This window comes from Lepidothrix coronata, unplaced genomic scaffold, assembly GCF_001604755.1.
Source record: "Lepidothrix coronata isolate B3197 unplaced genomic scaffold, Lepidothrix_coronata-1.0 Scaffold107, whole genome shotgun sequence".
Taxonomy (NCBI): domain Eukaryota; kingdom Metazoa; phylum Chordata; class Aves; order Passeriformes; family Pipridae; genus Lepidothrix; species Lepidothrix coronata.
The window spans coordinates 1,316,514-1,330,507 of record NW_016690287.1 but is presented as its reverse complement, the minus strand read 5'-3'; the positions used below and the strand labels follow the sequence as shown (position 1 = coordinate 1,330,507).

The 13,994-nt window shown below is 38.1% G+C and overlaps 1 protein-coding gene across 1 annotated transcript in view; it reads left to right on the top strand.

Moving 5' to 3' along the window:
- The window catches only part of PIK3C2G (phosphatidylinositol-4-phosphate 3-kinase catalytic subunit type 2 gamma), a 195,756-nt gene that overhangs the window by 23,742 nt on the left and 158,020 nt on the right, over positions 1-13,994 (top strand). Inside the window, exons 6-8 of the mRNA XM_017823912.1 lie at positions 1,715-1,785; positions 5,888-5,951; positions 10,788-10,910. Of these exons, the coding sequence (XP_017679401.1) occupies positions 1,715-1,785; positions 5,888-5,951; positions 10,788-10,910 (258 nt within the window). The remainder of the gene's footprint in view (positions 1-1,714; positions 1,786-5,887; positions 5,952-10,787; positions 10,911-13,994) is intronic.

The window sequence follows — 13,994 nt, the reverse complement described above, 5'->3', positions numbered from 1 at the left end:
ACGTAGGCCGGATTCTTCATGTGCTCCAGGCAGATGGGGCACCAAGAGTCTTCTGCTGCCTCCAGCGGTCCTGCCTGTGGTGACTGGCTCAGGCTGCCACCACTTTCAGCACAGCTGCTCTCCGCCATGTCTTCTTTGGCACCTGATGCCATGTCCTGCCAAGAGAGATGTGCAAAGTGCTGGAGCTTATCTGGCAGGAGGGGCATTCGGGATCGCTCGGGATGTCAAGCTGCTCCCTCTCACCAGCGCTGCAGCAGCAGGGACGCAAGCAAAGGGAGAGAACCTGGCCTGGGGAGCAGTGGAAGAAAGACACAGGTCCTTCAAGAAGGAAAGCCTCCCAGCTGCTCAGGGTGATGTTTCCCCTCCCAGCTCACCTCTACTGCTGTGAGCTTGTCTCCTGGGTGCCCCCACTGCCTGAATGTGCCATGGCTGGGAAAAATCCTCCAACGGGCATCAAGAGCTGCAAGGAGCAACTCCCAGAGACGAGCACCAGCACCAAAGGTCTTGCCTACCACTCCAAAACTCACAAATTTGCTCAGCTTGAGTTTGAGGCATGAGCTCATTTAAACAGCAAGAGATTCTGGGTCATCCGTGATGTCATAATCCATTGCTGGGTAGATCCATCATCCGATTGGATAAGTAATTGGTGATGTCAATAATGCATCACTTGGGCTAGATTATCACTCTAGGTCCCTACCAATTGAATTATATATTCTCTCCTCTCATCTCCTCCCTTGTATTTCACTGTATTCCATTCCATTTCCCTGTGCCCTTCTTGTAAACTCGAATAATGTTAATTAACTTCCACTCAGTGGGGAGCTCCCCAAATTCCCAAGACCTTTGCTAGATGACTCTGGGAGTACTGCCATAAGATCTGCTAGCTCCTTTAGTACTCTGGGATGAACCCCACCAAGGCCACATGGACTTAGGAACATCTGGGTGATGCAGCTAGTCCCTTAAAATTTCTGTATCCACAAAGGGAAAGCCACTGTTCCCACAGCTCAGAGGACCAGAGAGTCCAAGGATTATCACCAGTATGAAAGACTGAGACAGAAAAAGCATTGAATGCCTCTGCTTTTTCTGCATGCCCGTTTGCCAGGGGATCATCTTCATCAAGTATGGATCCAGTGTTTTCCTAGGGCCTCCATTTACTACTGATGTACTTAATAAAGTCCCTTCTTGCTTTCTGGCACAAGAAAAGCTGGTGGAAGAAATACCCAGTTCCCTCGAGAAGGAAAACCTCTCACTCCCCTGGGTCAAATTTTCCCTCACAGCTTACCTCTACCTCTGCAAGTCATCTCTCCCCCTGGCTCACCACTGTATGAAATCAAAGCAGAACTGATGCACGCTGTAGGCAGTGTTGTCTGCCTTTTTTATGGCTCCCAGGTAGATGGGGCAGTGGAATATGCTGCTGTCTCCACTTGCCCTGCCTGGATTCCAAGTACATCCTGTTCCCCTGCTGCATCTAATTTAAAGCTCTACTACTAAGTCCAGTTCACTTCCTTTCCTGAACACTTTTGCCCCCACTGGTACCTCTATAATACCACCCAGTGTATGAGAAGTATGATAAGATATTCACTAAATAAAATTTCAGATTGGAACATCCTGAATATACTTAAGAACGTGCTGACTTTGGAAAATATAGTGCAAATCTCTCCAACATACATTCTTCTTGTCAGAATGATATATCTCACTGTACACCTCTCTTCCACAGTGTGGGGATGACCAAAGAAGGTTCTGTATGAATCACCTGTTAAGAGACGCTTGTGCCATGAGACTGACTCGGTAAGCTGGTATTTAGCAGTATTTATGTTTGCAATTAATTGTATTTGCAGTGAACCTCCTTGCCCCAAAGGACTTCTGTTCCAGAAGTACTGGAGACAGGAATGATACCAAAGAGAAAGACAATTGTCTCAATATTTTAGCCTCTTATTTTGAGACCTTAGTGATTGTTCAGCAAAAATCAATAATCTCTTTTAGATCTGTGTAATATTTCCTCATTCTCTTCCTTTCATGTCACCGAAGTTTTCATTAGAGATTTCATGTTTCCCACAGATTCCTATGATTGAAGGTGTCATAATTTTTGAGATTAAATACTGTAAAAATAATAGGTTTGCTCTTCATTAGGTCTGTATTTCCACAGTTGAGTGATCTTCTAAAATTTTTTATTTAATTTTTTTTTTTATTGGAGGCTAGCTATGACAAGCTTTTAACTTGGCACTCAGAGTGCATCTGGCTCTAAAGCTAATCTGGGATGGACAAGCACTAAATGAGAGAGATTCCTCATTCAACTTTCATTATATTCTGTTTCATGCTTTCAGATAAAGAAGCAGTTAACACTTTTCATGATGTTTTTTGTCTATGCGTTATAAAGTACTTTACCAGCAATGGTAAATGCCACACCTGGAGAAAAATATAGAGGTAGTGACTTGTTCAAGGTACCTGGTGCTTACTGAGGACCCATCTGGTTTCCTGGGACTGCGACCTAAATTTCCATTCTGATCCTTGCTATAAAGTATTTTGAAGATGATGAGTCTATGAACTTTAGGACTACAGAGAATGTCTGCAGAACAGGATCACTTACTGTAGGTCCCCCTGAGCCTCCTTTTCTCCAAGCTAAACAATCCCATCTCCCTCAGCTACTCCTTGTAACACTTGTGCTCCAGACTCTTCCCTGGCTCTGTTGCCCTTCCCTGGACATGCTCCAACACCTCAATGTCCATCTTGTAGCGAGGGGCCCAAAACTGAGCACAGGATTTGAGGTGAGGCCTCACCAGTGCTGAGTACAGGGGGACAGTCACTTGCCTAGTCCTGCTGGCCACAGTATTGCTGGTACAAGCCAGGATGTCGTTGTTCTTGGCCGCCAGGATGTCGTTGTTCTTGGCCACCAGGACACACTGCTGGCTCGTGATCATCTGCTGTCGACCAGCATCCTCAGGTGCTGTGCCACTTTCCAGCCACTCTGCCCCCATCCTGTAGTGTTCCCTGGGCTTGTTGTCACCCAAGGGCAGGACCTGGCACTTGGTCATGTTGAACTTCATGCAATTGGCCTCAGACCATCAATCCAGCCTGTCCAGATCCCTCTGCAGAGCCTTCCCAGCCTCCAGCAGATCAGTGCTCCTATCCAACTTGGTGTCATCTTCAAACTTGATGAGGGTGCCCTTGATCCCCTTGTCCAAAAGACTGATAAAGATATAATACTGAACTGCTCCCAGTACTGAACCCTGAGGAACATCACGTGTGACCAGCTGCCAACTGGATATAATTTCATCCACCACAACCATCTGGGCCTGGCCATACTTAGTTAGGCAGCATGGTGATAAACATTTTAGAAAGGGATAAACAGCATTTTAGAAAGGGAACCAAGCATGTCTTCAGTAGGTGGTGCTACCAGGGAACTGAGAAATAAATGCTGTAAGTATGTGGTATAAACTTGACATCTTCCTCCCATGTAGACTGACTCTCTTAAGTTGTTTGTACTTTTCTTATTTCTTTTCTTTTGAAGACTATTACCTTGCTAAAAACTGTCCTCAACATCAAAGATGCACTGAATGTTCCTGGGTTAGCATTGCCATATTTATACACAACTGTCAAAGATGTACAAATAGGAAGTATGTCTGTGTGATAACACACCTGTGTTATTATCTAGCAGACAAAGATATTCAGGATAGCATTGGTAGCAGTACTTCAATCATTGGTACAAGTTGCTGAATTAGTTTCCTAATAATTATGTAAAATTATGGCTACTTTATACAGAAAATTCCCTAGGGAAGAATAAACTGATGGAAAACACGCTGATTTTTTAAACTATCGTTATAACTAATGAAATTATTCTGTAACCTGCATTTAGGCCAAGTATGCTAATAAACACGGTTACCTGGATGTAAAAAATCAACAAGGCAAGCTCACATGTTCAGAACTACTTTCGAGCTGAACAATGCTATGGAAAAGATGTTATGCCTGGAGATTTGGTCAAAGTAGAGCAACAACTTGTATTAGCTATGATTTAACAGGATTACAGGAGGAATTGCCAGGCAGCTACTCCACACACAAAAAGCCTGGCTAGATAAAGCTAGTACAGATTGGAAATAAAAAGCTGTAAAGGCAGAACTACCTTTAGGAGGAAGTGAATAGTACTGTCTGCAGGGAAATGCACCATGGTGTTGGCACAGGGAAGGCCACCTAACATTTCTCTGTGATTATTTCAGTGCAATGATTCTCCTATATAGATAATGGAAGTCTAATTGTGTACCTTGAAACCTGTACTTTAAGGCCCTGCTTGCAACCCTCATCTCTGATTTGTCAGCCCAGCTGAGATACACGAGGACACGCACAGTTTCTCCATAAACAATAGTCCATTCACTCTGAAGACATCAAAACACTTCTGTGACTTTCAGCTACCAAACTGCTATGGGGGTAGGACAGTGGAGGGGATTCCCTTCTAAGCCTTCTGAAGAGTGAGAACCCTAAGAGAAGACGAGTGGGGGATATAGGAATGCAAAAAAGTCAAGAATAAAGTGATAGAGTAAAACAAATAATGCTTTCTGCATTAATTACAGCTGAAGGTAGTTCAATTGCAATTGAATATAAATTGCAATTTCCACTTTTTCATAAAAGCATGTGCAAACACTAACTACCTCTGATGACCATCAAGGCAATAATGTGTCCATTTTACCACTGATATCAGTAGGGTAGGCAGGGTGTAAAAGTGGGAATTAAGGTTTCCATATCCTTTCCAGGTGATTTGACCCTAGAGAGGAGGCTGACACAGAAACTCACCTGTGAGTCAGACATTAGCTTTGTCTCACAGGTATCTGTTTTTGGTTTGTTCCAGCTGACAAATAATCGACAGCCAGAATTTCACAGTGCTCAAAACACAGAAAATTACACAAACACTCCTAAAAGCAAAACTCTGATTTTTAGTTATCTTTTGGTGATAGCACTTGGAGCCTGTGGTCCTGAAATGGTGAGATTTACAGCTGAAGCATCAGTCCTGGAGTTCAGTGTAGAAAATGTACGCTCCTCTTCATAATCCTAATTAATTTAGTGAAGCTTTGCTAAGATGCAGCAATGTGCTTGTACAGACTTTGTGGTGATTTGATGTGTAGCATGACAAAAGCGTGGAACCATAGAGTGGCATGAGTCTGTCTGCAGAAGTAAAACAAATTCACAGCTTAGGTAAGGCTAAGGAAAAGGCAGTTGCTGAAGCAGTTATTTACAGAGAATGTAAACTTGAGAACTGTATGCAAATAAAGTTTAGTGGACTATGTAGCGATGGTTTCTCTTTTTATGACTCACGGTTTTATACTTGCGATTTAGTATGGACTTTTGAAATGTAGAGCTGTTCCAGATGTTTTGCAGATTTTTTTTACCTGATTCTCAGCAACTTTAGTCTGTGAAGTGATTGAGAAAGAAGGCATTGAGTCATAAAATCATTTAAGCTGGAAAAGACCTTTAGAATCATCAAGTCTAGCCATAAGAAAGTAGCACATGCTTAAGTTCATCCTTCTTCAAGGTGGTATTTAAGCACTTGCTTAACCTTAAAGAGTAAAATAAATAGGATGTGAAGTTCAGTAGACACTGAAATAGCAAATCACTTCTTGGAGTTCTTTAACTTGGGAAACTTGTATCCTCCATGTATATGTAGATTTTTTGCATCTAGTCTTTGTGACAAATAACTACCAAAAACCATGAAGATCCAGACTCAATTACGTGATGTCTGCATACACACTTGTCCTTATTTTATACCAACATAAAAACACTGTCAATTAAGCTATTCCAGACTTACAGAATGTGAAAGGAAAAAAAAAAAAGGAAAAAAGTCTCAAACCTGTTCTCTTTACCTAATTGTTATTAACTTGATGTTGCTTTTTTTTCTGATTTCCAGGCAGAACCTTTTCTCTGTTATTATGAACTATAGAGATCAAGTGGAATATCTGTTGCAAAATGAGGTATTTTTCTCAGTTTGTTATACCAGAAAAGCATTAACTTCTATGTGAAAGGTATCTAATTATTAATCTGTCTCAGATGCAATTAAGAAAGACTTTTAGTTAAGGCTGTTTAATCTGACTTTGAAAGGATATAAATTCTCTTAATAAAACTCGGCTTGAAGTTACGAAGAAGGTGCTACAAATTTAAAATATCAAAGGTAACCGTTTCTAAGCGTCAAGCAACCTGTAAATAAAACCAGGATCATTTGGGTTGACAGTATAATATTTGAGATTAGTAGAGGTATAATGCATTATATGTATGTGCAAAATTTGTCCCTGGTTTTCAAACCCACAAGCCTAATGTTTACATATTTAGGATATATATGCAAGCATGTGATACTTCGAAGAATTAGGTTTAGACAGCAAAACTCCCAGGAGATTTTATTTTAAAGCATTGTGGGCTGCCAATTGAATGCTACATCCTTAAAGGAAAAATCTCTTAAGAAATCTTCTCTGCTAACTAGTGTTTTAAGGACAAGTGTCTAAAGGAAAAATTGAGTCATACCTTGGAAGAAACCTCGTGGTTATTTGATCTGAATTTCAGATTGTCATTATAACTGACTTTCAAGGGTTTAAAACTAGAAAGAAAACAAAAGGTGTTGGTAAAATCAAAGAATAGTGAGGTAGCATGGAGATATTCCAGGGCATCCCTTCCAGAGTTATAAATCATTATGCTAAATTATGGATTTCTTTGAAATGTATGTTAAAACATAAAATTATTATTTTGTTTCAGAACTCTGTCACTTATGTTTTAAGTCCAGATTTTAATCTCTCTGGATATTCTTGATCCATGGGTATTTCTATTTTGAATTGCCAGAAAACATACACTTGCATATAACTGTGTATACATGCACACACTATATATAAATGCACATCTACATGAATACATAAATATATATCAATAAGTATGTAACTAAATATATAGAGATAAAAATATTCTGTATTTTTATGTAAGTCTTTGATACTTTTTCAAAATGCATGCAAATTTATAAGCTTTTGAACTGTGCCTTGCTACAAAGTAAAGCTCTGGGCCTGATAACTGTGTAGGTATTCACTGAATTTTCCTTTGTAAGCAACGTCTCAAAGGAAAGTATTTGGTGTATAAAATGTGATGCAGCTATAACCATTTGGAAAATTGAGGTCCCCAAGCTGAAATGTGCATATATATTTCCTTACTGAAGTAGACCCATCAGGGTAATTATTTACATTCACTTGAAATTTTAGGGCCTAAAGTAAGAAGATTCTAAATTCAAAGAAGGCTGTAACCTCAGCATTAATGAGACTTTGCAATCCACCCTCTGCAACTGATGCTGTGTAGATATTCCTCAGACCTATAATGAAGCACTCTTAAATTTGTTTTTGCCAAAGACTTTTACCTTGAGTAAGCAATTTCTTGAGATCATTAACTTTTTATAAAGGGAAGGAAGTACATTTTTCAAATATTCATACTATCTAAAAAATGTGTGTGTGTCTAGAGCTAAACTTCTCTGTAGTTAATTTTTTTTAATAAGGTCTTACCTACTCTGGGACACTCAATAAAGTTCATAAGAATTGCTTAAAAGAGCAGTATTGCAAATTAATTATATGGGTCAGATCACCATGCAGATGTTTTCATTCAAAGGCATCAGCATATGGAGCTTTTTCAAACCTGCAATAATTAAAACTAGCGTTATCGATTTGTTTTAATAAGTGGCAAAAAAATTATGGAGCTGTAATGTAATAATATACAAATATGTAGTAAAGAAAGCAAAAAACGAGCACCCTTTTTTTGGCCTTTGAATCCTTGTTTATTTATTTTCTCTAACTTCTTACTAGATTCCTTGAAGAAGGTTTAAAATTCGGATCTTTATAACTGCCCCACATCCCAAGGCTGCACAGGAGCAGTTATGTTGATTTTTAAAACTAGCACTTGCAGCACTGGGAGGGTTGTTGTCTTTCTGTGATTCACCTCAATCCACCCTCAGCACACACTGAAATTTAAGGCAGTGGGAGTTACTCACATACACCAAATTAAGTGCACACGTACCTGCTGAGGTTCTGTACTCAGCTGGAAGTTCCTTAAGCATTGGTTTTAATCAGACAGATCTTGAGATTCTCAATTAAAAAACCAAATCAACAGTAATTTGCGCATTTATCTGCATATTTCTAAATTTACTTGTTCAAAGACTTGGAGACACCAACTCTTCTGACTTATGTGACAAACCCACTGTCATTATTAATAATGGTAAATAAATGGAAAATTCATTTTAAGATGGATAACGCCTCTATAAAACAAAAATGAAAAAAAAATATTAAGGTATTTGGCACAGGGAGAGGGTTGGTGCTGTTAGAGTTGAAATGTAAAGAGTGTTCCCAGAGTCAACCAACCAGCCCTTTTGATTGCCCTGATAATCACTTGACATGCACTTTATTTAAAAACCTATTCAGAATGTGCTGTTGCTGTAGCGAAGACTTTGTAAATTTTTTATACAGAATGTAGGAGTTCTAGAATGAAGTAACATTTTTTTAATCATATAAATAATTGAAACACCAAAATATCTTTTTAAGGTTCTGCTGGTATTTAAATACGTAGAGGCAAAAATAAAAAAAAATTACAAGTTGCTGACTCTAATTGGAATTTCAGAAGACGTGAAACTTCTGCAAGAAATTAATCTCTGTCTTCCCTTTCTTGGGACAGAAATCGATGTCCTACTCTACATATGAAAAAGGAAAGCTCTTTACAATACATTGTCCCAACAGAGAAACAGTGTGAAAGAAGTCACCATTCATATTATAGAGTATTACATAATTTTTTTATATGCTTATTCTCCTTCATCTGCAATATGCTCTTCAGAAATAACTACCATAAAAACAATGTGTATAGTGTACTAGCTTCTATAAATATTAAGTACTTGATAATTTATCTATAAAGGGAATAGCATATTAAACAGAAATTGATACATCCCTCAAGATATCCAGCTCTCTTTATGGAATAGTATGTATATGTACAAAAATATATAAACTGTGGGTTTGGTTTAATTTTTTTTATTTTTCCCTGTCCAGAGAGCTGTTTCTCTACTCAAGGATTACTTTTGTGTGTGCCCATTGCTTGTGTACTGCTCAGTAATTGCCCTGCATAAATGTGTATTTACAGGCATAAAATCCCATGTTCTAATAACTCATACCCCCCCGTGAAGAGGAAAAATGCTAAATTAAAATGTATTTAAATTAAGTGCTGAATTAGAATTATATTTAATATTAATTAAAAACTCTATATAGTAATTAAATATATATATGTACATGTGTTTAAATATAGACAGACATTTCTTCAACAACTCACAGTAAACCAGCATGTATAATGTTTTGGGTTTGTCAGTGTTACACCCAGTAGCAAAGCCATTTTTATGGGTTCCTACTTCAGCTGGCAATATATGCATGCACAGAGAGTAAATCCTGCAAGAGTTCAGTTATAAAAGCCTACGTGGTAAGAAAGAAATAAAAAAGAAAGGAAATGTCCTCTTTGTGAATTGATAGAACAGCCAATCAACTTCAGACCAAAGCAGAGTCTAAAGTTCTCAGGAGATCACAGTCATCCATAGCCTTTTCCTCTCTAGAACCTACAGTATGAAAAGGTATTGCTGTCCTTAATTACTAAAAAAACCAACAACTTATATTTATAAGAATCTGATCACCAAATATTTGAGGATATTTTATGTAATTCATTCCTGCTTTAGTTCTGCTGAAGGCAGGTAATGTGGAATTAGTCACCTCAATATATTTTTATATTTATTTGTACTAATGAGAGGTGTTAGCCTTCTCGGTACAGTCTGCACATGAACCTTAAGCTTGAAACCAGAAAGTTCATCTTGGTACACTTTTTCTTTTTCAGGCATGAAATGGATGAGTTACAGAAATGGTTTTATCAGTACATAGACATGCTGTAGTGCACTAAAAGGAACATTTATCAGTACAGAAACATGGAGAATATTTATAGGAGAGCTTCTGTGTGTTCAGAGAATGTATTTTAAGGTTTAATGAAGTGATAGAACTATGCAGGAAACCCATGAATTTTTATTTCTTTATTTATTTTCCTGAACACAGAGTACTTGATATTTGAAGATTGCATTTTCCTTCCTTTGGGATCCAAATTTTTTTTCCTTGAATTCCCCGAAGTTTTTCTGAGATTATTCATCTAGGGATTTTTTTCATATGGTAATATTTAAAGGTCTAAATTTACGATCAATAGGATTTAATAGTTTTAACTATATGTATATTTTTGCAGAAAGCTAGTTGCAGAAGTACTCAGTCCACAGGTGTCAGATTATGCAGCCTCCCACACAGTCACTATTTTTAGGAGGAACATGGCTGTTTTCCAGCTCTCACAGAGATGGGTAGGAGACAATAGTGAGGATAAATTCAGAGAATCATAAAACCTCAGAAAGTTTGTGAATCTCTTGGGTTCAGGCTTCCTCAGAAGTTTCTTTACAGTGCTTCTACGCTTGTGACGTTCAGACAAACCAATGTTTTGCCTTCAAATCAGTCCTTAATACCAAATTTGTTGCAGTTTTCAACAAGGAAAATAATTATTTTGTGGAAAATAATTGGACTTCAACAAAAATTACGGTCTCCTTAGGAAACAGTTGGTCATTAGTGATTTCAGTGTAGCCAGATTAATACATGGGGTGTTTGAATTTTGCTTGAGCAGATACGATTTTCTACACACTCACTGGCATGAAGTTTATGGTAAGGCATTTCTGATAAATGCTTTGAGTCTACTGTTTGCCTTTTTTTTTTTTTAACTTTCTTTGTTGTCAACAGCATAAAGTTGATCATGTGATTGAAGCAACTAAAGCAATCTGCAGTGTCCTCTGCTTTGTGGAAACCAGAGACATTACTGATGCAGTCAAGAAACTCAGTGCGTTGCCACTTGTGAAAGCACAGGTAAAAGAAGCACGTTGATGTCCTGTTTTTCTCCTTGAAACTGAAACTTGAATGGGTATCACTAATTTTTTGATTGATCAAGTCCACTTACTGTCTTGCTACGTGTTTTCCCTTTGACAAATATTAGGTAAGAGGCACTACAGAGAAAGAAAAGAATGTTGATAATGTGCGACAGAAGAGCAACAGAAGACTTGTTTTGTGTTTAGCTGTAACTGATATTCTCTTCTGGTTCTTCTTTCTAGTTCCTACTGAACATACAAATCTCTGCCTCACCACATCACCTATTCACCAAATTGTGATTTCAAAGTGTTAGATTTTTATATTTTAGCGTAGGTTGTTAATAACAATAAAAAAATAGCCCAACTTGTTTTTCTGTAAATGTCACCTGAATTTTGAGGTTGTTTTCAGATTGAAATGTTTCTGCTATTTATGCAGAAAAGGACCAGTCCTGATTTTAGCTGAAATACTCTTAAAACACATAAATGGGTTTTTCAGGAGTTTCTGGAACTTTCCTGTTTGTTCCAGTTTGTGAGCTGGGACTTTGGAGGGCAGTATCTGTTCTCAGTTTTGACATCATCAGCTGCTTTGGTACAACCTCGGACAACTCACTTTGACCTGATTTACACAAGTTCTGAGCACCCAAAAATTCTTCTGAAGTCAGCATCTTGAAGATGCAGGTGCTCAGCAAATTTGAAAATCAAGCCATTAATCACTTGGATTTAGTCTGGTATAGTCATAAGTCATGCTAATTCTTTCAAACTGTAATGACATTCTCTCTTCACACTTTTTAAAAAAGATTAAGAAGTTACTAAGAAATTTTCTTCTTTCCATATATGGTCTTTTGTCATTCTTTCTCATGGCAAATGCTGTTTAGAAAAACACGTCAGACTGGGTGGAATGTTTGTGTTCAGAACGTTACCTCCTTACAAATTTTTATTCTTTCTCCTTAGTATTTGTTGGTTTTGATTTTGGGTTTTTTTCTCATGGCTCGTGATATGTGTAAGAACACCTATGACAGGGAAGTAAACAACGGGATAATTAGTATTAACTGAATTAACTAGTGAGCATTAATTAGAAGCATGTCTAGCTAAATAAGTGGAACTTAATATGCCTGATATGCTGTAAGACTAGGAAAAGGTAGTGTAATTCTTTTCATAACATTCCTTGTGTCATAGGACTGATACATATCAATTCTATACTGTCACCTATATACACTTACTCTTAACAGGTTCAAACCCTCAAACAGTCACCATCGTACAGAGGCAAACTTCTTCCTGAGAGCTGAAAAGACTTCTCAAAGAGCAGAAAGTATATTAGTTGAAAAGGCTGCAGTGGTGTTCAGAAAACCTCTTTTCTTAAATCTCTGCATTTTTAGCCTCTGTTTATTCCTCTGAGATGAGGCCAGGGGGAGGGAACAGCTTCCACCTTAAAGTACAGGACCCAAGCAAATAGTCTCTAGAACATCAGTGTAGCTCTCTGCAGGTCTGGGTTGTAAGTAAATTGTAAGCAAATCCCTGCACCATGTTTCTGGAGCAGAGAAGACAGATTCCACAGAGCTGATGCTGCATGTCCCTGGGCAGAACCAGCTGAGGCCTTCTGGTGTTGGTTATATGGTGTTGGTGCTGTCTCTCTGAAGGCTGGCAAGTGTTCTGAAGGACCAAGCTGCAAGAAAAAACAGAGCTTTAGGGTTTTTGTTTGTTGCTCAGACCTGACCAGCTGATTCACTTAAACCTCTTCCCTTGCTTCCTTTCTAGGTCATGACTCACTGTAAAGTCTTGTTTCTGTAGCATCCTAAATATTTTCATGTCTGCTTCAGCATTCAGTTATTAGAAGTCGCTGTTGGGGATAAATTCCTGCATAAATGGTTCTGCACAGCACACATTTTATGGCATGTTGTGGAATTAAATGGAAATAAGTATATCTCCACTTAAAGAAAGTTTTTCCTGTATATGAGGGCAAATACAGTAGAGAAAGAGACAAAAGAAGTAACAAAGGATTCATGTGGTCTACTTTTCAGTTTAACTCCAGACTGTCCTGAGAAGCATCAGGATGATCAGCGTCTTCTCCTTAAGAAAAGTATTTTGCCAACACAGAATTTTTCTTAAGAGATAGATAAAGAGTTGGGTCCAGTTAAAATATAGAAAGGACAGTAATAGAACTTCCCTGTAGAAAGGAGAGAGCAGAAGAAATGTATTGGGACTAATTTGCTAAAAGATTTTTTTTTTTTTTTTTTTTTTTTTTTTTTTTTTTTTTTCAGGTAAGAAAAATTTAGTGTATTTTCTCTTTGAGTGTTTGGGTCAGCTCTGTGAACTCAACATATAAACTGCCTTCTATGACTGGCTTATATATACTGCATATCCCTGAGTCCATTTTCAGCCCCATCCTCTCTGAATTTGAGCAGAGAAATAGATACAGTGGTCAAAGAGCCAAACCAGTTCCTATTAGTGTGGCTTGTCCTGAACAGTCAGAAAACCCCACGTCATATCATGAAGAATAAGATAATGGGGTAAAAAACAAAGAGTACAGGTCACCTTTTTCAAGTGGGAGGTTTCTGCTGATGTTCGTGTTTGCTTCTGATTGTCTTCAGAATCAGTGTTATTCAGAATTATTTTAGAGATGAAGTGATTGCTACTAGGCAAATAATTGAATTATGAGCTTATCTATCCTGTTATAAAAAGAAACAAACAAAAACCCACTGCTCTGTGTTCCCCTTTTGCTGTTGCTCATTCTCCAGCACGTGTCAAATTTCCAACTCCACTGTGTAGACAGTCTCCAACATATTCAGGTTCTGCTGAACCAACTTCACGTACTTCCCTGCACAGAGGGGGTAACACACTTTCCTTTTTCTGTTTCCTCTCCTTATCTATGTGTACAGTCTCCAGCACAGCAGAGTGCTGGAGCAGAGCAGGTCCTAGCTGTGATCTCCAGAGGCTAAAAATGATAAGTGGTGGTGATGATAATGACGCTGTTTGTTTCTCTGTAATGAGAGAAATCATACTGTTCCTGAATACCCTCTTCTGAATGTTAAAAATATTGTGAACTGATTGAATAGTCTTAAAATATTTTTCTGTCCTAATATTCAGT